The 26,517-nt window shown below is 38.9% G+C and overlaps 1 protein-coding gene across 1 annotated transcript in view; it reads right to left on the reverse strand.

Annotated features, from left to right (window-relative positions):
• Positions 1–12,870: 12,870 nt before the first annotated feature.
• Positions 12,871–26,517, reverse strand: part of brd7 (bromodomain containing 7) — a 28,940-nt gene continuing 15,293 nt past the window's right edge. The window contains exons 12-17 of the mRNA XM_080761392.1: positions 26,043–26,154; positions 25,358–25,405; positions 18,459–18,549; positions 15,984–16,127; positions 13,773–13,913; positions 12,871–13,047 (exon numbers count right to left, since the gene is read on the reverse strand). Of these exons, the coding sequence (XP_080617518.1) occupies positions 12,980–13,047; positions 13,773–13,913; positions 15,984–16,127; positions 18,459–18,549; positions 25,358–25,405; positions 26,043–26,154 (604 nt within the window). The 3' untranslated portion in view covers positions 12,871–12,979. The remainder of the gene's footprint in view (positions 13,048–13,772; positions 13,914–15,983; positions 16,128–18,458; positions 18,550–25,357; positions 25,406–26,042; positions 26,155–26,517) is intronic.

A 26,517-nucleotide genomic window follows, 5' to 3' on the forward strand; every position in this document is an offset into this window, starting at 1 on the left:
GGGCTATAACCTTTCGTTTTTGTCATTTTGTCATTTTTTTCAAATCTTCAAAAATGATGAAAAACGGCGCGCTATAGTATGCCGTACGATATGGGCTATAGCCCATGGTCCAAAATGATGAGAAACGAGGCTAACTTTTTTTTTCAAAATTTCAAAAAACATGGGCTATAACCTTTCGTTTTTGTCATTTCGTCATTTTTTTCAAATCTTCAAAAATGATGAAAAACGGCGCGCTATAGTATGCCGTACGATATGGGCTATAGCCCATGGTCCAAAATGATGAGAAACGAGGCTAACTTTTTTTTTCAAAATTTCAAAAAACATGGGCTATAACCTTTCGTTTTTGTCATTTCGTAATTTTTTTCAAATCTTTAAAAATGATGAAAAACGGCGCGCTATAGAATGCCGTACGATATGGGCTATAGGCCATGGTCCAAAATGATGAGAAACGAGGCTAACTTTTTTTTTCAAAATTTCAAAAAACATGGGCTATAACCTTTCGTTTTTGTCATTTTGTCATTTTTTTCAAATCTTCAAAAATGATGAAAAACGGCGCGCTATAGTATGCCGTACGATATGGGCTATAGCCCATGGTCCAAAATGATGAGAAACGAGGCTAACTTTTTTTTTCAAAATTTCAAAAAACATGGGCTATAACCTTTCGTTTTTGTCATTTTGTCATTTTTTTCAAATCTTCAAAAATGATGAAAAACGGCGCGCTATAGTATGCCGTACGATATGGGCTATAGCCCATGGTCCAAAATGATGAGAAACGAGGCTAACTTTTTTTTTCAAAATTTCAAAAAACATGGGCTATAACCTTTCGTTTTTGTCATTTCGTAATTTTTTTCAAATCTTTAAAAATGATGAAAAACGGCGCGCTATAGAATGCCGTACGATATGGGCTATAGCCCATGGTCCAAAATGATGAGAAACGAGGCTAACTTTTTTTTTCAAAATTTCAAAAAACATGGGCTATAACCTTTCGTTTTTGTCATTTTGTCATTTTTTTCAAATCTTCAAAAATGATGAAAAACGGCGCGCTATAGTATGCCGTACGATATGGGCTATAGCCCATGGTCCAAAATGATGAGAAACGAGGCTAACTTTTTTTTTCAAAATTTCAAAAAACATGGGCTATAACCTTTCGTTTTTGTCATTTTGTCATTTTTTTCAAATCTTCAAAAATGATGAAAAACGGCGCGCTATAGTATGCCGTACGATATGGGCTATAGCCCATGGTCCAAAATGATGAGAAACGAGGCTAACTTTTTTTTTCAAAATTTCAAAAAACATGGGCTATAACCTTTCGTTTTTGTCATTTCGTCATTTTTTTCAAATCTTCAAAAATGATGAAAAACGGCGCGCTATAGTATGCCGTACGATATGGGCTATAGCCCATGGTCCAAAATGATGAGAAACGAGGCTAACTTTTTTTTTCAACATTTCAAAAAACATGGGCTATAACCTTTCGTTTTTGTCATTTCGTAATTTTTTTCAAATCTTTAAAAATGATGAAAAACGGCGCGCTATAGAATGCTGTACGATATGGGCTATAGCCCATGGTCCAAAATGATGAGAAACGAGGCTAACTTTTTTTTTCAAAATTTCAAAAAACATGGGCTATAACCTTTCGTTTTTGTCATTTTGTCATTTTTTTCAAATCTTCAAAAATGATGAAAAACGGCGCGCTATAGTATGCCGTACGATATGGGCTATAGCCCATGGTCCAAAATGATGAGAAACGAGGCTAACCTTTTTTTTCAAAATTTCAAAAAACATGGGCTATAACCTTTCGTTTTGTCATTTTGTCATTTTTTTCAAATCTTCAAAAATGATGAAAAACGGCGCGCTATAGTATGCCGTACGATATGGGCTATAGCCCATGGTCCAAAATGATGAGAAACGACGCTAACTTTTTTTTTCAAAATTACAAAAAACATGGGCTATAACCTTTAGTTTTTGTCATTTCGTCATTTTTTTCAAATCTTCAAAAATGATGAAAAACGGCGCGCTATAGTATGCCGTACGATATTGGCTATAGCCCATGGTCCAAAATGATGAGAAACGAGGCTAACTTTTTTTTTCAAAATTTCAAAAAACATGGGCTATAACCTTTCGTTTTTGTCATTTTGTCATTTTTTTCAAATCTTCAAAAATGATGAAAAACGGCGCGCTATAGTATGCCGTACGATATGGGCTATAGCCCATGGTCCAAAATGATGAGAAACGAGGCTAACTTTTTTTTTCAAAATTTCAAAAAACATGGGCTATAACCTTTCGTTTTTGTCATTTCGTCATTTTTTTCAAACTTCAAAAATGATGAAAAACGGCGCGCTATAGTATGCCGTACGATATGGGCTATAGCCCATGGTCCAAAATGATGAGAAACGAGGCTAACCTTTTTTTTCAAAATTTCAAAAAACATGGGCTATAACCTTTCGTTTTTGTCATTTTGTCATTTTTTTCAAATCTTCAAAAATGATGAAAAACGGCGCGCTATAGTATGCCGTACGATATGGGCTATAGCCCATGGTCCAAAATGATGAGAAACGAGGCTAACTTTTTTTTTCAAAATTTCAAAAAACATGGGCTATAACCTTTCGTTTTTGTCATTTTGTCATTTTTTTCAAATCTTCAAAAATGATGAAAAACGGCGCGCTATAGTATGCCGTACGATATGGGCTATAGCCCATGGTCCAAAATGATGAGAAACGAGGCTAACTTTTTTTTTCAAAATTTCAAAAAACATGGGCTATAACCTTTCGTTTTTGTCATTTCGTAATTTTTTTCAAATCTTTAAAAATGATGAAAAACGGCGCGCTATAGAATGCCGTACGATATGGGCTATAGCCCATGGTCCAAAATGATGAGAAACGAGGCTAACTTTTTTTTTCAAAATTTCAAAAAACATGGGCTATAACCTTTCGTTTTTGTCATTTTGTCATTTTTTTCAAATCTTCAAAAATGATGAAAAACGGCGCGCTATAGTATGCCGTACGATATGGGCTATAGCCCATGGTCCAAAATGATGAGAAACGAGGCTAACTTTTTTTTCCAAAATTTCAAAAAACATGGGCTATAACCTTTCGTTTTTGTCATTTCGTCATTTTTTTCAAATCTTCAAAAATGATGAAAAACGGCGCGCTATAGTATGCCGTACGATATGGGCTATAGCCCATGGTCCAAAATGATGAGAAACGAGGCTAACTTTTTTTTTCAAAATTTCAAAAAACATGGGCTATAACCTTTCGTTTTTGTCATTTCGTAATTTTTTTCAAATCTTTAAAAATGATGAAATACGGCGCGCTATAGAATGCTGTACGATATGGGCTATAGCCCATGGTCCAAAATGATGAGAAACGAGGCTAACTTTTTTTTTCAAAATTTCAAAAAACATGGGCTATAACCTTTCGTTTTTGTCATTTTGTCATTTTTTTCAAATCTTCAAAAATGATGAAAAACGGCGCGCTATAGTATGCCGTACGATATGGGCTATAGCCCATGGTCCAAAATGATGAGAAACGAGGCTAACCTTTTTTTTCAAAATTTCAAAAAACATGGGCTATAACCCATCGTTTTTGTCATTTCGTAATTTTTTTCAAATCTTCAAAAATGATGAAAAACGGCGCGCTATAGTATGCCGTACGATATGGGCTATAGCCCATGGTCCAAAATGATGAGAAACGAGGCTAACTTTTTTTTTCAAAATTTCAAAAAACATGGGCTATAACCTTTCGTTTTTGTCATTTCGTCATTTTTTTCAAACTTCAAAAATGATGAAAAACGGCGCGCTATAGTATGCCGTACGATATGGGCTATAGCCCATGGTCCAAAATGATGAGAAACGAGGCTAACCTTTTTTTTCAAAGTTTCAAAAAACATGGGCTATAACCTTTCGTTTTTGTCATTTTGTCATTTTTTTCAAATCTTCAAAAATGATGAAAAACGGCGCGCTATAGTATGCCGTACGATATGGGCTATAGCCCATGGTCCAAAATGATGAGAAACGAGGCTAACTTTTTTTTTCAAAATTTCAAAAAACATGGGCTATAACCTTTCGTTTTTGTCATTTCGTCATTTTTTTCAAATCTTCAAAAATGATGAAAAACGGCGCGCTATAGTATGCCGTACGATATGGGCTATAGCCCATGGTCCAAAATGATGAGAAACGAGGCTAACTTTTTTTTTCAAAATTTCAAAAAACATGGGCTATAACCTTTCGTTTTTGTCATTTCGTAATTTTTTTCAAATCTTTAAAAATGATGAAAAACGGCGCGCTATAGAATGCCGTACGATATGGGCTATAGCCCATGGTCCAAAATGATGAGAAACGAGGCTAACTTTTTTTTTCAAAATTTCAAAAAACATGGGCTATAACCTTTCGTTTTTGTCATTTTGTCATTTTTTTCAAATCTTCAAAAATGATGAAAAACGGCGCGCTATAGTATGCCGTACGATATGGGCTATAGCCCATGGTCCAAAATGATGAGAAACGAGGCTAACTTTTTTTTTCAAAATTTCAAAAAACATGGGCTATAACCTTTCGTTTTTGTCATTTTGTCATTTTTTTCAAATCTTCAAAAATGATGAAAAACGGCGCGCTATAGTATGCCGTACGATATGGGCTATAGCCCATGGTCCAAAATGATGAGAAACGAGGCTAACTTTTTTTTTCAAAATTTCAAAAAACATGGGCTATAACCTTTCGTTTTTGTCATTTCGTAATTTTTTTCAAATCTTTAAAAATGATGAAAAACGGCGCGCTATAGAATGCCGTACGATATGGGCTATAGCCCATGGTCCAAAATGATGAGAAACGAGGCTAACTTTTTTTTTCAAAATTTCAAAAAACATGGGCTATAACCTTTCGTTTTTGTCATTTTGTCATTTTTTTCAAATCTTCAAAAATGATGAAAAACGGCGCGCTATAGTATGCCGTACGATATGGGCTATAGCCCATGGTCCAAAATGATGAGAAACGAGGCTAACTTTTTTTTTCAAAATTTCAAAAAACATGGGCTATAACCTTTCGTTTTTGTCATTTTGTCATTTTTTTCAAATCTTCAAAAATGATGAAAAACGGCGCGCTATAGTATGCCGTACGATATGGGCTATAGCCCATGGTCCAAAATGATGAGAAACGAGGCTAACTTTTTTTTTCAAAATTTCAAAAAACATGGGCTATAACCTTTCGTTTTTGTCATTTCGTCATTTTTTTCAAATCTTCAAAAATGATGAAAAACGGCGCGCTATAGTATGCCGTACGATATGGGCTATAGCCCATGGTCCAAAATGATGAGAAACGAGGCTAACTTTTTTTTTCAAAATTTCAAAAAACATGGGCTATAACCTTTCGTTTTTGTCATTTCGTAATTTTTTTCAAATCTTTAAAAATGATGAAAAACGGCGCGCTATAGAATGCTGTACGATATGGGCTATAGCCCATGGTCCAAAATGATGAGAAACGAGGCTAACTTTTTTTTTCAAAATTTCAAAAAACATGGGCTATAACCTTTCGTTTTTGTCATTTTGTCATTTTTTTCAAATCTTCAAAAATGATGAAAAACGGCGCGCTATAGTATGCCGTACGATATGGGCTATAGCCCATGGTCCAAAATGATGAGAAACGAGGCTAACCTTTTTTTTCAAAATTTCAAAAAACATGGGCTATAACCTTTCGTTTTGTCATTTTGTCATTTTTTTCAAATCTTCAAAAATGATGAAAAACGGCGCGCTATAGTATGCCGTACGATATGGGCTATAGCCCATGGTCCAAAATGATGAGAAACGACGCTAACTTTTTTTTTCAAAATTACAAAAAACATGGGCTATAACCTTTAGTTTTTGTCATTTCGTCATTTTTTTCAAATCTTCAAAAATGATGAAAAACGGCGCGCTATAGTATGCCGTACGATATTGGCTATAGCCCATGGTCCAAAATGATGAGAAACGAGGCTAACTTTTTTTTTCAAAATTTCAAAAAACATGGGCTATAACCTTTCGTTTTTGTCATTTTGTCATTTTTTTCAAATCTTCAAAAATGATGAAAAACGGCGCGCTATAGTATGCCGTACGATATGGGCTATAGCCCATGGTCCAAAATGATGAGAAACGAGGCTAACTTTTTTTTTCAAAATTTCAAAAAACATGGGCTATAACCTTTCGTTTTTGTCATTTCGTCATTTTTTTCAAACTTCAAAAATGATGAAAAACGGCGCGCTATAGTATGCCGTACGATATGGGCTATAGCCCATGGTCCAAAATGATGAGAAACGAGGCTAACCTTTTTTTTCAAAATTTCAAAAAACATGGGCTATAACCTTTCGTTTTTGTCATTTTGTCATTTTTTTCAAATCTTCAAAAATGATGAAAAACGGCGCGCTATAGTATGCCGTACGATATGGGCTATAGCCCATGGTCCAAAATGATGAGAAACGAGGCTAACTTTTTTTTTCAAAATTTCAAAAAACATGGGCTATAACCTTTCGTTTTTGTCATTTTGTCATTTTTTTCAAATCTTCAAAAATGATGAAAAACGGCGCGCTATAGTATGCCGTACGATATGGGCTATAGCCCATGGTCCAAAATGATGAGAAACGAGGCTAACTTTTTTTTTCAAAATTTCAAAAAACATGGGCTATAACCTTTCGTTTTTGTCATTTCGTAATTTTTTTCAAATCTTTAAAAATGATGAAAAACGGCGCGCTATAGAATGCCGTACGATATGGGCTATAGCCCATGGTCCAAAATGATGAGAAACGAGGCTAACTTTTTTTTTCAAAATTTCAAAAAACATGGGCTATAACCTTTCGTTTTTGTCATTTTGTCATTTTTTTCAAATCTTCAAAAATGATGAAAAACGGCGCGCTATAGTATGCCGTACGATATGGGCTATAGCCCATGGTCCAAAATGATGAGAAACGAGGCTAACTTTTTTTTCCAAAATTTCAAAAAACATGGGCTATAACCTTTCGTTTTTGTCATTTTGTCATTTTTTTCAAATCTTCAAAAATGATGAAAAACGGCGCGCTATAGTATGCCGTACGATATGGGCTATAGCCCATGGTCCAAAATGATGAGAAACGAGGCTAACTTTTTTTTTCAAAATTTCAAAAAACATGGGCTATAACCTTTCGTTTTTGTCATTTCGTCATTTTTTTCAAATCTTCAAAAATGATGAAAAACGGCGCGCTATAGTATGCCGTACGATATGGGCTATAGCCCATGGTCCAAAATGATGAGAAACGAGGCTAACTTTTTTTTTCAAAATTTCAAAAAACATGGGCTATAACCTTTCGTTTTTGTCATTTCGTAATTTTTTTCAAATCTTTAAAAATGATGAAAAACGGCGCGCTATAGAATGCTGTACGATATGGGCTATAGCCCATGGTCCAAAATGATGAGAAACGAGGCTAACTTTTTTTTTCAAAATTTCAAAAAACATGGGCTATAACCTTTCGTTTTTGTCATTTTGTCATTTTTTTCAAATCTTCAAAAATGATGAAAAACGGCGCGCTATAGTATGCCGTACGATATGGGCTATAGCCCATGGTCCAAAATGATGAGAAACGAGGCTAACCTTTTTTTTCAAAATTTCAAAAAACATGGGCTATAACCTTTCGTTTTGTCATTTTGTCATTTTTTTCAAATCTTCAAAAATGATGAAAAACGGCGCGCTATAGTATGCCGTACGATATGGGCTATAGCCCATGGTCCAAAATGATGAGAAACGAGGCTAACTTTTTTTTTCAAAATTTAAAAAAACATGGGCTATAACCCATCGTTTTTGTCATTTCGTAATTTTTTTCAAATCTTTAAAAATGATGAAAAACGGCGCGCTATAGTATGCCGTACGATATGGGCTATAGCCCATGGTCCAAAATGATGAGAAACGAGGCTAACTTTTTTTTTCAAAATTTAAAAAAACATGGGCTATAACCTTTCGTTTTTGTCATTTCGTCATTTTTTTCAAATCTTCAAAAATGATGAAAAACGGCGCGCTATAGTATGCCGTACGATATGGGCTATAGCCCATGGTCCAAAATGATGAGAAACGAGGCTAACTTTTTTTTCAAAATTTCAAAAAACATGGGCTATAACCCATCGTTTTTGTCATTTCGTAATTTTTTTCAAATCTTAAAAAATGATGAAAAACGGCGCGCTATAGTATGCCGTACGATATGGGCTATAGCCCATGGTCCAAAATGATGAGAAACGAGGCTAACTTTTTTTTTCAAAATTTCAAAAAACATGGGCTATAACCTTTCGTTTTTGTCATTTCGTCATTTTTTTCAAATCTTCAAAAATGATGAAAAACGGCGCGCTATAGTATGCCGTACGATATGGGCTATAGCCCATGGTCCAAAATGATGAGAAACGAGGCTAACTTTTTTTTTCAAAATTTCAAAAAACATGGGCTATAACCTTTCGTTTTTGTCATTTCGTAATTTTTTTCAAATCTTTAAAAATGATGAAAAACGGCGCGTTATAGAATGCCGTACGATATGGGCTATAGCCCATGGTCCAAAATGATGAGAAACGAGGCTAACTTTTTTTTTCAAAATTTCAAAAAACATGGGCTATAACCTTTCGTTTTTGTCATTTTGTCATTTTTTTCAAATCTTCAAAAATGATGAAAAACGGCGCGCTATAGTATGCCGTACGATATGGGCTATAGCCCATGGTCCAAAATGATGAGAAACGAGTCTAACTTTTTTTTTCAAAATTTCAAAAAACATGGGCTATAACCTTTCGTTTTTGTCATTTCGTCATTTTTTTCAAATCTTCAAAAATGATGAAAAACGGCGCGCTATAGTATGCCGTACGATATGGGCTATAGCCCATGGTCCAAAATGATGAGAAACGAGGCTAACTTTTTTTTTCAAAATTTCAAAAAACATGGGCTATAACCTTTCGTTTTTGTCATTTCGTAATTTTTTTCAAATCTTTAAAAATGATGAAAAACGGCGCGCTATAGAATGCCGTACGATATGGGCTATAGCCCATGGTCCAAAATGATGAGAAACGAGGCTAACTTTTTTTTTTCAAAATTTCAAAAAACATGGGCTATAACCTTTCGTTTTTGTCATTTTGTCATTTTTTTCAAATCTTCAAAAATGATGAAAAACGGCGCGCTATAGTATGCCGTACGATATGGGCTATAGCCCATGGTCCAAAATGATGAGAAACGAGGCTAACTTTTTTTTTCAAAATTTCAAAAAACATGGGCTATAACCTTTCGTTTTTGTCATTTTGTCATTTTTTTCAAATCTTCAAAAATGATGAAAAACGGCGCGCTATAGTATGCCGTACGATATGGGCTATAGCCCATGGTCCAAAATGATGAGAAACGAGGCTAACTTTTTTTTCCAAAATTTCAAAAAACATGGGCTATAACCTTTCGTTTTTGTCATTTCGTCATTTTTTTCAAATCTTCAAAAATGATGAAAAACGGCGCGCTATAGTATGCCGTACGATATGGGCTATAGCCCATGGTCCAAAATGATGAGAAACGAGGCTAACTTTTTTTTTCAAAATTTCAAAAAACATGGGCTATAACCTTTCGTTTTTGTCATTTCGTAATTTTTTTCAAATCTTTAAAAATGATGAAAAACGGCGCGCTATAGAATGCCGTACGATATGGGCTATAGCCCATGGTCCAAAATGATGAGAAACGAGGCTAACTTTTTTTTTCAAAATTTCAAAAAACATGGGCTATAACCTTTCGTTTTTGTCATTTTGTCATTTTTTTCAAATCTTCAAAAATGATGAAAAACGGCGCGCTATAGTATGCCGTACGATATGGGCTATAGCCCATGGTCCAAAATGATGAGAAACGAGGCTAACTTTTTTTTTCAAAATTTCAAAAAACATGGGCTATAACCTTTCGTTTTTGTCATTTTGTCATTTTTTTCAAATCTTCAAAAATGATGAAAAACGGCGCGCTATAGTATGCCGTACGATATGGGCTATAGCCCATGGTCCAAAATGATGAGAAACGAGGCTAACTTTTTTTTTCAAAATTTCAAAAAACATGGGCTATAACCCATCGTTTTTGTCATTTCGTAATTTTTTTCAAATCTTTAAAAATGATGAAAAACGGCACGCTATAGTATGCCTTACGATATGGGCTATAGCCCATGGTCCAAAATGATGAGAAACGAGGCTAACTTTTTTTTTCAAAATTTAAAAAAACATGGGCTATAACCTTTCGTTTTTGTCATTTCGTCATTTTTTTCAAATCTTCAAAAATGATGAAAAACGGCGCGCTATAGTATGCCGTACGATATGGGCTATAGCCCATGGTCCAAAATGATGAGAAACGAGGCTAACTTCTTTTTTCAAAATTTCAAAAAACATGGGCTATAACCCATCGTTTTTGTCATTTCGTAATTTTTTTCAAATCTTTAAAAATGATGAAAAACGGCGCGCTATAGTATGCCGTACGATATGGGCTATAGCCCATGGTCCAAAATGATGAGAAACGAGGCTAACTTTTTTTTTCAAAATTTCAAAAAACATGGGCTATAACCTTTCGTTTTTGTCATTTCGTCATTTTTTTCAAATCTTCAAAAATGATGAAAAACGGCGCGCTATAGTATGCCGTACGATATGGGCTATAGCCCATGGTCCAAAATGATGAGAAACGAGGCTAACTTTTTTTTTCAAAATTTCAAAAAACATGGGCTATAACCTTTCGTTTTTGTCATTTCGTAATTTTTTTCAAATCTTTAAAAATGATGAAAAACGGCGCGCTATAGAATGCCGTACGATATGGGCTATAGCCCATGGTCCAAAATGATGAGAAACGAGGCTAACTTTTTTTTTCAAAATTTCAAAAAACATGGGCTATAACCTTTCGTTTTTGTCATTTTGTCATTTTTTTCAAATCTTCAAAAATGATGAAAAACGGCGCGCTATAGTATGCCGTACGATATGGGCTATAGCCCATGGTCCAAAATGATGAGAAACGAGGCTAACTTTTTTTTTCAAAATTTCAAAAAACATGGGCTATAACCTTTCGTTTTTGTCATTTCGTCATTTTTTTCAAATCTTCAAAAATGATGAAAAACGGCGCGCTATAGTATGCCGTACGATATGGGCTATAGCCCATGGTCCAAAATGATGAGAAACGAGGCTAACTTTTTTTTTCAAAATTTCAAAAAACATGGGCTATAACCTTTCGTTTTTGTCATTTCGTAATTTTTTTCAAATCTTTAAAAATGATGCAAAACGGCGCGCTATAGAATGCCGTACGATATGGGCTATAGCCCATGGTCCAAAATGATGAGAAACGAGGCTAACTTTTTTTTTCAAAATTTCAAAAAACATGGGCTATAACCTTTCGTTTTTGTCATTTTGTCATTTTTTTCAAATCTTCAAAAATGATGAAAAACGGCGCGCTATAGTATGCCGTACGATATGGGCTATAGCCCATGGTCCAAAATGATGAGAAACGAGGCTAACTTTTTTTTTCAAAATTTCAAAAAACATGGGCTATAACCTTTCGTTTTTGTCATTTTGTCATTTTTTTCAAATCTTCAAAAATGATGAAAAACGGCGCGCTATAGTATGCCGTACGATATGGGCTATAGCCCATGGTCCAAAATGATGAGAAACGAGGCTAACTTTTTTTTTCAAAATTTCAAAAAACATGGGCTATAACCCATCGTTTTTGTCATTTCGTAATTTTTTTCAAATCTTTAAAAATGATGAAAAACGGCGCGCTATAGTATGCCGTACGATATGGGCTATAGCCCATGGTCCAAAATGATGAGAAACGAGGCTAACTTTTTTTTTCAAAATTTCAAAAAACATGGGCTATAACCTTTCGTTTTTGTCATTTCGTCATTTTTTTCAAATCTTAAAAAATGATGAAAAACGGCGCGCTATAGTATGCTGTACGATATGGGCTATAGCCCATGGTCCAAAATGATGAGAAACGAGGCTAACTTTTTTTTTCAAAATTTCAAAAAACATGGGCTATAACCTTTCGTTTTTGTCATTTTGTCATTTTTTTCAAATCTTCAAAAATGATGAAAAACGGCGCGCTATAGTATGGCTTCATCAATTGCGGAAATTTTTATTCATTTTTTCAAATGAAATGAAAATAAAAGACGGTTAATTGTTCCATAATGTTTGAGGCAACTTGACTTGTCCAATAACAGGCACAATCATTGTCTTTTTTTCAAATCCTCGTTTTTCATCATTTTAACCATGGGCTATAGCCCATCTCAGATGGCTTATTATAGCATGCCATTTTTCATAATCTTTGAGGATTTGAAAAAAAGACGAAAATCATTCGAGACAATGTACATCCCATGGTCTCGGAGTTACAAGAATTTACAATAATATGTCAAGTATTCCGATTATCATCATCAATACAAGAAAGTGTGCATTTATTTATCCAATGGATTTATTAACTTAATTCCAACCAATATTGTGACTATACCCACACGCAATGGTCAAAATGCATTAAAATGTACAGGAAAAATGATTATTAGGAACAGTAAATGTAGCATGATTAAATCCGTTATGATTAAATTCATTAAATTAATTAAATTCGAACCTTAATTTTATATATTCGGTTATTCATAAAAAAAATTGATTCGAAAATATATTCGGATATAGAATATTCGTTGGCAGCACTATTAGCAACATGTACAAATCGGTTCCCTCCAAAAGATATACATTTGCAAATGCTTGGGGCTGTTGTTGGACAATATTCTGTGCCTTCTTCAGTCTCCAATGCTGATGTATGTAATATTTGCGATTGAATCATTATTACAGCAAATATATTATTTCATATTCTTGAACGGCAGCAGTTGTCGTGCAAGCCAAAATAAATACATAATTAGAAACACAGGCTTTCTATAAAAAGGTTTATTGACTGAAATGCATACAAATGTCACACAAAAAGCACCTTTTGTACAAAACATGAAATATTAGACAATCCCAGGTGTTTAATTGGATTTCATTACACAGCGATGAGTGTTGTTCCCTCCTGAGCACACATTGTGTCCATCGGCTCTGCCAGCTCCTGCACTGAAAGAGGAACAATGCCAAGAATGCCATCAGTAATTGCTTTTTGTAAACTACAGTATATTGGAACTTAAAAAAATTATCAATTTATATTGAGAAATACGAAGAGCAACAGAAATGTACCCATTATATAAAGAAATCACACCCGTGTGAACTGAGTGGTGCAATTCCCCCCCCCCCCCCACCTCTCTCTCTCTCTCTCTCTCTCTCTCTCTCTCTCTCATTAGCAGGCAGCAGGCAGCGCACTGCTGCCGCTCTGTTTCTGGTGCCCCCTACTGGTACTAATAAGTCATATACTCGTGCTCATGACCACTGATACATAGATAGATACGCACAGACATTGCTGGTTGTAGGAGTGGTTGCACCACTCAAATACAGACGGGAGAATGATGTATGACACAATTTACGTGTACCAATGTTAGGGGCTGATTATAGCCAAATGGGGAGGGAGTGTGTGTGTGTGTGTGTGTGTGTGTGGGGGGGGGGGTGTTACCAATATACCACCATCGATGTGCCTTTTAAGCCTAGTAAACAAATGTTGCACAGGGCAGATATAGACAAAAACTTCAATACACAAAGAAATTAAAATGTATACTCAAAATGTGTTACAAAATAGTGGAAATAGCCGAGCTTGTAGATTGGCTATTTCAACTATTTTTGAAAAAAGATCAAAACAACTGAACCTCTCTCAACATGGAATTGCGCTGACTAATTGTGACAGGGCCTACCTGTGGTGAGGTCCATGAGAGGCTGGCTGGGCTCTGGGGGTAGAGAGATGCCCATGGCCCTCCGGATGCCCCACACACTGCTCACGTCACATGGAGCCACCTGGCTGGTGAGCTGGGCCAGGTTCCCCGTCACCTTCTCAGCTACAGACACAGACAGACGTTCACAAAGACATTAAACACCTGGTGGAATGGCTTCACGTCAAAAGAAAACATGAAAAGACCTACCATATTCAGCACTTAGGTTACCCTACCTATAATATAGGTAGGGTAACCTAAGTGCTGAATATTATGGTGATATTTTGTTGTTGAAATAAGTATTAAATAGCTAAATATTCTGAATATAGTAATCATTGTTGTTGAGTGTTCGTTCAGTAACAGGAGTCTCCCCATGCTCTTTAATAAAGAGAAAAAGTTCAGTGCAAAACATAAAAAAAAAAAAAAAAATCCAATCAGAAGAGAGATCTCCTGGACCTACACATACAGGATGAACGCGTTAAATTGGAACTGATGACAAAGAATTGAGCAGACAAAATTATAACTGGAACATTAAAAACTTGAGGCGGAAAATGGGTACCGTTTGCTGATTGGCAATCCACCTGAAAAATACATTTCTGTTTACTAAAGAGATGGTGAGATGGGGAGACCCTTGTTACTGAAAGAAACTCTATAGCAACGATTAACATCACAATAAACAAGCCCAAATTGATTAAATCAATCAATTACCAGCTGCATTATTATTATCTGTGGGTCTGCTGCTGATGTTATGCCACTTTTTAGCTGCACTCCGCTAAGCAAAATAGTGAGCCGACATTTCCTCCTTCCGTGAGACTGTTTCTCTTCTCCTCATCTCCTGCGGACTAGAGGGAGATGAGATCACACTGTGGAGTGGGCGTGGCTTCCAGGCGTGCGTGTGTGTAGTAGCAGAAAATGATCTCCAGTGTGTACTACCAGTGTGTACTACCTGGTCGGGACTCTGGCAAGCTTATTGACCAGCTTGCAGCTGGTAAAAAAGTTTAACGCTGCCTAAGCCCCTATAGCCTATACTATACAAATAGTGAAACTCATTGTGATCATGTACCGGTAAGTTTGTAGATCTACTTTTTTGTTTTTTTTAACACCACAATACTGCCTCATCAAAGTTGGTATGGTGACTTTATATTGTCAGATATGTCATATTATCATCACTTTACCCAAACACATCTCATGTGGAGTTAGCAGGTTTTTGACCATTAATGTGGAGATTATTATATATATTTCCCCCTGGCTGACGTTTCTGGGCACTATACTACCTCAACTTAATAATAGGGACTTTAAGCAACGACTGCTACGGCAGTCCGCTCCGGCAACCGGAAATGGATCAGTGCTCGATAAACCCGCTTGCCGTCACAGCCCTTTCTACTATGGCGGAACCTACACTTACACGTAGTGTCTACAACGCCATGCCATGTTTATTGAAATTAGCTGTCATACATTTACACCGATTGTTCCATCACCTCTTTTATGCTGTGTAATGTGTTGGCATGCTCTGAATGAAGAGATAACACTAATACCATATGTCATATTAACCATGTTTATTAAAATGGTTTTAGAATAATACAGATTGCTTCAGCACCATCCTCTTTCCACTGCTGATCATGTCCAACGCATGTAAGAATTAAGCAATATCGGCAAGTTAGCTGACACGAGCCGGGGTGTTAAAAAAAAAGTGTTTATGTTTGACACATGCATGCGTGTGTTACCATGGGAACCCGTCGCCGACGGCTGTTTGCTTAATGATTTTGACAGCTATGGCGATTGCGTCATAGGCGCCGTATTTCCGCCTAGCGGAGCCGTCCTGAAAACAGTCGTTGCTTAAAGTCCCTATTGTCTCTGCCGGGTGGTTACTTTTCAGGATTCAACTTCAAAAATAGAAAAAAGGTTTGAGCTTGCGGATCTGCTACTTTTGAGGGCTTTGTGTGACGCTGTAGTATGATCAAGTAGGGCATTAATTTAACAAAAAAGTTAGAATATGGATATAAGAGGTTTCCGCCCCGAGCCCCCCGACGGCAATGTTATGAAAGAATCCCTCCTGAGAAGGGAGTCAGAAAGGGGAAATCCCCCCCATCTGTAAGTAATAGTATAGAGGTGCTGTTGATGAATGGAGGTGGGCCCTGAGTGGAGGGGACAAACAAAGAGACCCATGCATGCACGTTGGGGAGTGGAGTCACTTACCCAGCTGCAGCTCCTTGGCAGTGGGAGCCAACAGACAAATCATGTTAGGAGGCTGCTTGGCACTCAGCCGCTCCCGCTGGGCTTCCTGGAGCTCACGGAGGAGCTTTGTGGTGTCGTCCAACTTCTTCTGGAAGTGCAGGGCCTCTGTGATGGTTGGAAGAAAACACACACACACACACACACACACACACACACGGTTTGTGTTCATTGTGAGCACATTCCTAAACTACAAAACGAATCAGCCTGTGACCAGGGCCGGTGGAGGGGGCAGGAGCAGGTGCTCAAATTACAACAAAAAGGGCACATCAAACAGTCAAATCTAGGAGATACGGAAGTTCCCAATCCTCAATCTTGCCTCTATGGAAGGCAAAGGGGCAGCTCAGACCCCCAAAGCTTCTCTTGGGTGATATGAACTGAATAGAATAGACTGTTCAGTGTGATGAACAGAGGTGTCTGTCATCATGTCCTAATTACCAATTATAATTTATCAAAATCATGTGTGAGATTCATTTCAATATGTATCTCTCCCAAATGAACTAGATTTGATCAATATTGAGACAGACAGACAGACAGACAGACAGACAGACAGACAGACAGACAGAGACACACACACACACACACACACACACACACACACACACACACACACACACACACACACACACACACACACACACACACACACACACACACACACACACACACACACACACACACACACACACACACACACACACACACACACACACACACACACACACACACTTTGGCGAGTGCACCTGTAGCACATGAGCAGCCTAATGCTCCTATCCTTGGTGTGATTAATTGGACACAAAAGGACCATTCACCAACAATATGAATGCTCTCAATCAGGATGCTTTTTTTCATCTCCGTACATCAGCCTCTGGCAACATTGACAAGCCAGATACAACCTTTTATTAAAAAAAGAAACTACTCATTATTGGCCTGCTCTAGGCCTCGTCTAGCAGGATTCATATTAATGCGGCATTCTGACTAGTGGCTGATTTAACGATTTGGGATGACAGAAAGACAACTTCGATTGGGTGGGGCTGTTTTAGGTCACGCTCGTTTGTTCTCATCTTTCTGAAACAAATATCTCCATTTCACCCCACGAAACCGCACATATCACCGTCAGGCCAAAACCTTGTATGGCAGATTACATTCTAATCGTGACATGACATTTTCATACCGTCCCATGCCTAATGTAGTCCTCCTTTGACATGTCAAGGTCGGGGCCAAATTTGCCTCCATTATACATTTTTATGAATGCACATTTCCCGGTATATTATGTTGCCTGACAGACAGTAGGATGTTAGCTTCAGGTAATTCAATGTGCAACAAGTCTGTGCCTTATACCCATAGCATTGTGTGACATGTGAATGTACCTACTACTGTACAAGACTGCGAGCACCTTTTTTCCACAAAGAAAATATCAACACGGTAATCATTTTCCCACCGTTAGTTAGCCATCTGTGTCTAATTTCTCTGTGTTTTTAAATCACTAGCTCAACTTAACCATTCTCCCAACTAAAACAAAGCCATGCTTATTGGACTGGTTTCCCCCTTCTTGAGGAGAACTGGATCAAGTTACTGAAAACAGTAAAAACTGGACACACAAGACATGGAGACCCAAATTTAGAACATGGGAAAGTTCTCATTCTACTGCTCTGCCACCAAAATGTGGAATGCCCTGAACACATCATCCATTTTTAAAGGATGTGTAACACTGGTTTCTTTCAAAATTGGTCACAAGGGTAGGTAAATGTAATTTCCCATCTCTTTTGTTCATACAGTATAGTGTTTGTTATTTCTTGACGACATGTATTATCTCACCCATGTCTTTTTTTAATATAATTATATTGATTACGTTTCACAACTATGTTCTGCTTGTGTCTGTAACACTCTGATTCTGGTGCGATGAAGTAAACAGCTGGCTTATGCTATCGGATTCTTCTTCCAGGCTGCGTTTTTGATCAAATCAAGCTTGATTTGCGGCTCATTTCTATAAACGCTAAGATCACCGGTTACAAAATGTATGTTTTGGGTGAATTAAATTCAGGGGACATGTTACATAGTGATCTTTCACTTCCTGTTTCTCCGTTTTCGAGTGAAACGGCTTTCAAAACAAGATGGTTTCCCGTTGAAATGAATGGTGGCGGTCTTCGATTATAAATTCAGCCACCAGATGGCGGTGATGGCACCGAATGAGTTTTAATGTATTAATTCTGTATGCTATGTTGATGAATTGAATACATAGGACCACAATGGAAACAAGTCCTCCAGTACAGATGATCTACCAGCACAGCACAATACATCTGGAGTTGAGATTTTAGCCATTTTTGTGCGACCCTGTTGTACAACAATGTACAGCTTAAACAGATAATAAATAGATTAAATGTATTTGTATGATTAACTAGTATACACAAAACCCTAGACCTACAGCAGCAGCCTCACCTCCAGACATTTGGTCGTCAGTGGACACAGTAGAGACCAGCGCCCTCAGAGTGTCCAGTCTACTGGCGTTGGCTGCTGCAGCTTCCACCACCTGGACACCAAGGAGAAAGGATTCAATTAGATTAGCAATTTGAGTACAATAGGCTCTATGTACAGCACGACAGTAGTCATATTGCATGGAAAGAAATTGGGCCTCTTCCTTAGGGGTCATTGACATTAAAATGTTTGAGAACCACTACACTGATTTAACCCATTAAAACATCTGTGTAATCTTTTCGATTTTTGCATTGGCTATTCTAAAATAGCAGACATACAAGCTCACAGCGCGACAGTTGGTGTCGCACTGCAAGCTTGTGAATCTGCTATTTGTTTTTGCATTTTAGAAAAATATTGAAAGTGTGAGAACTAACTGATATAGAAGACATTTGTAGAAATGGCCTCAGGTCTTAATGGGTAGAACAACTTTTTTGGTCTAGTACTCAGAGGAGCACCTGGAGAAGTTACTTGGTGCTCCCAAAATGTGGCGACCCGTCTCGCCGGATGGATAAGAGAGGGATGCATGAATAACTTATAGCAAAACGATATTTATTGGATAAGTGGGGACTGGGGAGTCAATGGAGAGTATTGCAACTCTAGATTCATCCCATTATTTAAAAAAATCTAGAGTTGCAAATTGCAGCTATAGGTCCATGTGTATTCCAGCCCTATATGCATATTCTAATACAAACTTCTTAATAGCCGATCTACTAGCTCACAACGTGTTGCGGAGGCGACATGTTGAGCTTGCAGATCAGCTATTTGTTTAACATACGTTGTATGGCGAAGCATACGTCAGGCTTCCCCTGTTTTTAGCTGAGGCGACGTACACAGTCAACACAGAGTCAGACACACATGGCTCCTCGGTGCAAAATAAACAGTGTACACTACCCGACTTTACGATAATAAGGGACAGTATGTTGGGACACGCTGTTGTCATGTTGATAAGCTTCATGTTGTGCAGCAGCAGTGCCAGTCCGCAATGCTTTGCACTCCTCCCACTAAAACCTGTACCCGTAAAAAGTCGGTGGCCGGTGCCTAGGCTGTGAGAGACGGCATCACACATGAGCAACTTGCTCCAGCACCCGGAAAAAAAACACAAGCACAGCGCGAATGGGAAGAGTGCAAAGCATCCAAAGCATGCCCTTTTACAACTTTTACTTTTTAGTTCACTCCACATCTGAAACGGAGAAGCCGAACCATTTGTGTCAGGTTGTCTCAGTAGTAAACTCCTATCCTGCTGTCAACCGCCCTCGTCCCAGCAGCGAGCAGCATGGAATCCTCACTCTTTTGAGTAAGGACGCGCTGTGATTAGCCACAATGGCCAGTGGACTTGTGCAAGACGTGCTGCGATTGGCCAGTAGCTACTTTGAGTGGCAGTCAGTGGGAAATGCTCTCGCCACAGAATTTACTAGTATTTTGGCCATAATAATCATTCTGGGCGGCCCCAGCTGTTGGTACGCAGAAGCGCTTCCCTGCGCTTGATTGACAGCGCATAATGAATTTTGACGACGCATGCGCACTGGCACACCGCTTGTGTGCAGGTCTGAACATTAGACAGCAAGCCATAATAAGCAACTAGACTTTAAGAAACAATCCTTCACCCCAAAAAAGCAAGACGCAGCTACCAACATTTACAAGCACCTTTGCAGAAAAACAAGCCCAAAGTGGTTGAACTTGGCAACACTGCCCTGCACACGTCAATCACTGACGTGCATTCCACAGAAGGACAGCTGACACTCGGTGGGACCGGGCCAGCTGACACTCGGTGGGATTGGGCCAAGCCTTGTGTGTGTGTGAAGCACCTCCTTAGTCATCGCCGCTCCTGCTCTCTCTCTCCAAAAAATGAAGGTATAATGAAATGGCTCCAACATCCATGCAGGCGCCCCAGGGAGGGAGGGAGGGAAGGGGGGCTAAAATGGACAGACTCCAAACACAGCAAACAGCGCAGGACAGAGGGGCTGCTGTGTGTGTGCCTGTGCGTCTGCTTCCTGCCCTCGCTGGGTAAAGGGAACGATTCAAACGGCCCGAGACCAAGAAGAGGCACAGAAAAACACAAGTGCCTTTTCCACCACCTCCCGTCGATCCTGGGGGAAAACATTGGTGCCATCATGTCCCATTATTATAAGTGGCTCATAAATATTGGTCGTTTTTTTAGAGACTATGCATATACTATAGGGCGATGTTTACATAAAATGCTATAAGTCTACATAATATAAAAGTGCTAAGTCTACATAAATTGCCATCTAAGTTGGCAATTTACATAAGTTGAGCCTTTGCATACGCCTGTTGGAGGTCGAGGCTAGGGCAAGTACTACGGCAAGTGGTATGGGCGAGGAATCAGGATGGAGTCTGAAGAGGTGTGCTTTCAGACTGCGGCGGAAGACTGGGAGTGAATCTGTAGTTCTGATTGAAATGGGAAGTGCATTCCATAGTTTTGGAGCCAGAAGGGAGAAGAGTTTGGGACGTGTGGAGCGTTGTCCCAGCGTTTTTATCGAAGGTACTATCAGCTTCCCTGCGTCAGCAGATCTGAGCACTCGGGAGGGTTTGTAGGGTGCGAGCAGACTTGCAAGATATGGCGGTTGGCGGTGCCATACCTTTGGTTTCTTTGAATGCCAGCATCAGAGTTTTGTACTGCGGGCAGAAACCGGGAGCCAATGGAGGGAGTGGATCTAATGATGTCCTAAAATGGTTCTCAATCCTTTTCACATCAAGAACCCCCAAATTAATGGTTAGTCGTCTACAGCAGTGGTTCCCAAAGTGGGGTCCGGGGACCCCCAGGGGTACCTGAGGGAGTTCCAGGGGGGACCTATCTATTTTGTTCATGTTCATAAAGTGCTAAAGTGTTTAAAGCAGTGGTTCCCAAACTTTTTCATGTCAAGGACCCCCAAATTGACACTACTTAGCCTGTGGACCCCCATTTGAAAAGATATGCCAGGGACCCCCATAAGAGAAGACGTACACATTTAGACGTCTACATTTAGACGTCTACATTTAGACGTACACATTTAGACGTCTGTATACATTTAGACGTCTGTATACATTTAGACGTCTGTATACATTTAGACGTCTACATTTAGACGTCTACATTTAGACGTATACATTTAGACGTATACATTTAGACAGTGTCCCCCCGAGTGCCTCCCCAGTGTCCCCCCGAGTGCCTCCCCAATGCCTCCCCAGTGTGCCCCCCGAGTGCCTTCCCAGTGCCTCCCCAGTGTGCCCCTGAGTGCCTCCCCAGTGTCTCCCCAGTGCCTCCTCAGTGCCTGCCCAGTGTCCCCCAGTGTCCTCCCAGTGTCTCCAATAGCAATACAAGAGCAATAATACAAATTAATCTTAATGTATTAATCTTATTAATTAATGACTCAAATTAATTAATTAATCAAAATTGCGGCCTGTGCCCAGCACCATGCCAAAGCTTTTTCCTGCAGGAAACACTGCTTGTGGTTGTAAATATATTGTTATCCGTGTTGCGAGGATGAGGGGGTACCTGGAAAAATATCTACCCCAAAAGGGGTACCTGGTCCAAAAAAGTTTGGGAACACCTGGGGCCTATTTCACGAATCTTGGATTAACTAATCCAGGATATAGGCCAAAGCCAGGCTTTTTAAATCCTGATCTTTACAGCCTGGTTTATTCCGTTCCACTAAAGCCAAGCGAGGCTCAGAATTGGCGGATTTGGCGAGCCGGGATCAGCAAGCCTGGCTTAATAGACAGTCTGGCTTGTTGTCTCTAGACCCCTTCTGTGGATCAAAGATTTACTGATCCTTCTTCTTCATGGGGTATTAAGGCAGTTTGCATCCTTAATAGTTGCATTACAGCCCCCTTCTGTATATCTCATTGTCTTTACTATAATCTATTCAAGACCAACTGATACAAGGACTTAAGCTTCTAAAATAAATACTGCTGCTGTAATTAAAGAGAGAACATACTCTCAATAGTGGATAGACTGAATGATTAACTACCCCAAAAATATAGTTTACATTTTACCACTACTATTAACTTAAAACAGAATTCTTAATATTGTAAGCATAATGATATTGTCGCATTGTGATATTTGGCCATAACTCCCTCCTCTGAGGGAGCTACCTTTGGGGAAGGGGGTTGTTTTCCAGACAGGGGCCAGACTGGTGAGGGTCATAGGTTCATGGGTTAGCATGCCAAAGTTTGTGCTATTGCCATTGAGAATGCATTGGGCGTTTAAGTTACATAACTCCGAAACTACAAAACATTTCAAAGTAAAAAGTTCCAGCATGTGTTTCCACAGTAAGCTGAATTTTACAAAGTGTGAATGGAGTTTCTAGGTGAAAGTGATTTTTTGAAGTGCCACTATCTGCCTATAAATGTCTCAAATTTGAAAGCACTATATTTCTAAAACTATGAAACATTTCAAAGATTCCTTTTCAGGCACACATGTCCACCGTAGGATGAACCTAAATAGGTTTGAATGGGGTTTCTAGGTGTAAGTATGTAGGACTAGTAGTGGGTGAAACGTTACAATATGTTGTAAAACAATGAGTAATGGTAATATTTGTTTTCACTTTTACAAAGAATAATAATATAATATAATAATTATTCTTAACCGTGCACTTGCACGACAGCAAACCTATTCATGGGGAACATTCACCAAAAGCAGCTGATCTACAAGCTCACAAGCTGTCATGATGTTGTGCAGCCTATATATTTTGGTTATTTGATTTTATATAGTGCTTAAATTAGTCCTTTAATGCAGACCGATACAAATAAGGCAACATAAACCATAATAATTAAATACATCTGGAAAACATCATTGGTTTGTGATCAGTTTGACTGCTTAATGAACAGTAAAGACATCAGGATTAGGTTAAACCTGGCTGTTAGCCTGGTCCGGAGCAGGCTAAGTCCAAAGCATAAGTTCCCATGGTAACTAATGTAGCATCACTTTCATGAAACCGAATCAAGCCTCAACATATCCAGGTTAACTGGTTAAGTTAATCTGGCAAGATCAACCAGCTTTCATGAAACCGGTTAAGCACTGATCCAGGATATATTAAGCCAGGATATGTGTTAAAGCCCGGCTTAATCTCTAATCCAAGTTTCGTGAAATAGGCCCCTGGTCTACAGAGCCCCATCTGAAAGTATTTTGTGCCAGGGACCCCATATAAGAATAAAGTTGTAAAATGTTTCAAGAACATTCTAGATAAATAAAATATATTTTAAAGAATAATCAGATCTACTTGTGAGCTTGTAGATTTGATATTTTCAAATAGCCCTAGTCGCTATTGCGCTATTTCGCTTGCCTTTCTCTCAACATTTGGCAACACTGCTTGAGCGTGGCTGAGCAGTGGTGGGCTCTCATGAGGTGAGGTGATAGCTCTCATGGGGTGAGGTGAGGGGGGCTCTCATGGGGTGATGTGAGGGGGGCTCTCATGGGGTGAGGTGAGGGGGGCTCTCATGGGGTGAGGTGAGGGGGGCTCTCATGGGGTGATGTGAGGGGGGCTCTCATGGGGTGAGGTGAGGGGGGCTCTCATGGGGTGAGGTGAGGGGGGGTCTCATGGGGTGATGTGAGGGGGGCTCTCATGGGGTGAGGTGAGGGGGGGTCTCATGGGGTGAGGTGAGGGGGGCTCTCATGGGGTGAGGTGAGGGGGGCTCTCATGGGGTGAGGTGAGGGGGGCTCTCATGGGGTGAGGTGAGGGGGGTCTCATGGGGTGAGGTGAGGGGGGGTCTCATGGGGTGAGGTGAGGGGGGCTCTCATGGGGTGAGGTGAGGGGGGCTACAAGAGTAAGTACAATGAACAAGTATTTAGTGTGGTTAAGTGTATAAAGTAGGTTGGGTTATTCATTATTGTTTTGTTAAAAACATCATCACAACTAAAACCCCAGCTATCATTTATCATTGTTCTCGGATACATTAGTATTATTATTTTACTCGGTAGTCAGAGGGTCGTTTCCTGCTCCTTCATGTAGAACAAATGTTAAACAAAGAACAGTCCATTACAGAGCAATGGTGGCATGGAACTCGTTACCTAATACTTAACAATTGTTTTGTCTATGTCTAACTATATGAGTTTTAAGAAGAAGCTGAAGTTGTTTTTGTTCAATCAAGAGATGTGAAAGAGATAATGTATATTTATTTTACAGTCAAGGTTGAAGATTGGATTGTACTGTAGAGCTAGCTATCAAATGTAGTAGACGGACCATGAGTTGGTGTTTTGTGTTGTATTGGATGAATGTACGTAATAATAATAAAAAAAAATCGATATGTTTAAGACCACAGGAAGAGTAGCTGCTGTGATTCACAGTAATCTAATGGGGATCTAATAAATAAATCAAATCAAGGTGAGGGGGGGGCTCTCATGGGGTGAGGTGAGGGGAGCCAGCGGCGGGAAATGTTCTTTCCACGTGTTGGATTTGTTTCACTGCTTCAAGACCCGACGTCACGCCGTGTTGACACAGCTGGGAGCCATGTGTGAAAGCAGTCTGGTGACTTAATGAGTTAAAAAGCTGTTCGACACATAATAACGTAATGTAAAACCAGCCGTGCTCTATTTACCTGCACTAAATCAATCCACCAGAGAGAGATAGGGGGGTTGTCAGGAGATCTATAGAGGCCTTACATAACCTCTGGGCTGAGGTGAACCAGGTGGCAAGCATCCACTTTTTAAAATGAAGCCAATAAGGAAGTGCAGAGTCCCCCGCAATTCTCATTAATGGCCTAGTAGGTGTCGCTATTTCCCCTCCTGCTGGTTGCAGAAGAAGCACCGACACTTTATGCTTTCAGTCGCTAGTTTAAAGACTTTTCAATTACCATGGTATGTGATTTTGTAAATGATTACAAAAATGGGAATAAAATGATAAAAGTAGGGTATGAAAATGTAACATTACCTCCATGTTATCCCTGTCCTTCTGTGTTTTCTTTGGCTCCTGCACATGCTGGGAAGTACAGAACAGAACAATCTCATAGGCTTTAGTTTTAGTGCCCTACAAGAGTGTAGCACAAAAGTAGTGTGTGTGTGTGTGTGTGTGTGTGTGTGTGTGTGTATATATATATATAAGGGGTGTGCATCTCTCCCTTATAAGACGATTCAATACGCATGGGCTATGATGCGATTCGGAGACGATACATTTTATATATAGAACGATTCGATTCAGTCCAAATCGATGCGATTTTGATGTTGTGCAATTTCGTGCAATTTTGATGTGATTCGATCCGACACATTTAACCTTTTTTAGATTATTTATTTGAAGCTAGATCTATAAAGAATAGGGTTGGGAATAAGACATTATCTAATTACTTGGAAGCTTTGTGATTAATTAATCTCAATTAATCACATTTTAATCGCATATCAATAGGCCTATTTGACCTGAGCAGTGAGAAGCTTTTTTTCCCAAATGGATTTGGATACGAGTGTATCAATGAATAGTGACTACATAAGCATAAGCATGTGTGCGTGTGTGTGTGTGTGTGTGTGTGTCAAAAATGTATTACAATTTACTGTATGTGTAAAAAACAAAAAATCGATTATTGGTTCTAAATATGAATTTGGTTAATTTGCACATCTCTGCTTACCGGCTCGGTGTGCTTGAGGCCTTTTGAATGTTCTCCGTTGGTCATGGCATCCAGGAGGTTGTCTGCCAGCTGATATGTGTACTCCTCTGATTTGGTCAGGAATTCAGAGATGCTGCGTGTGTGCACACACACACACACACACACACATTTGTATTACTATACTTGTGAGGACACGTTTATATTACTATACTTGTGAGGACATCAACATTTTAGGACGGCAACTTCATGAACACTATTGTACCGGTAAATACATTAATCAATTTGTTTTGCCACAAGCCTAAAGGCACAAAATAGCCAATCTACAAGCTCACGACGCAACGCGTTATGAGATTATAGATCAACTATTTTTCTGTGCATGACACAGCCACGCAACTAAGTATAAATCATGTTTAACTCTAGGTCCAAAATTCCTCTTTTCATTGCATTTCTTTCTACATGCGCAGAGTCTCAAAGGTACCCATCTGTGACTTCATTG

The sequence above is a fragment of the Protomyctophum bolini genome (genome assembly GCF_963924005.1).
Source record: "Protomyctophum bolini genome assembly, chromosome: 1".
Taxonomy (NCBI): domain Eukaryota; kingdom Metazoa; phylum Chordata; class Actinopteri; order Myctophiformes; family Myctophidae; genus Protomyctophum; species Protomyctophum bolini.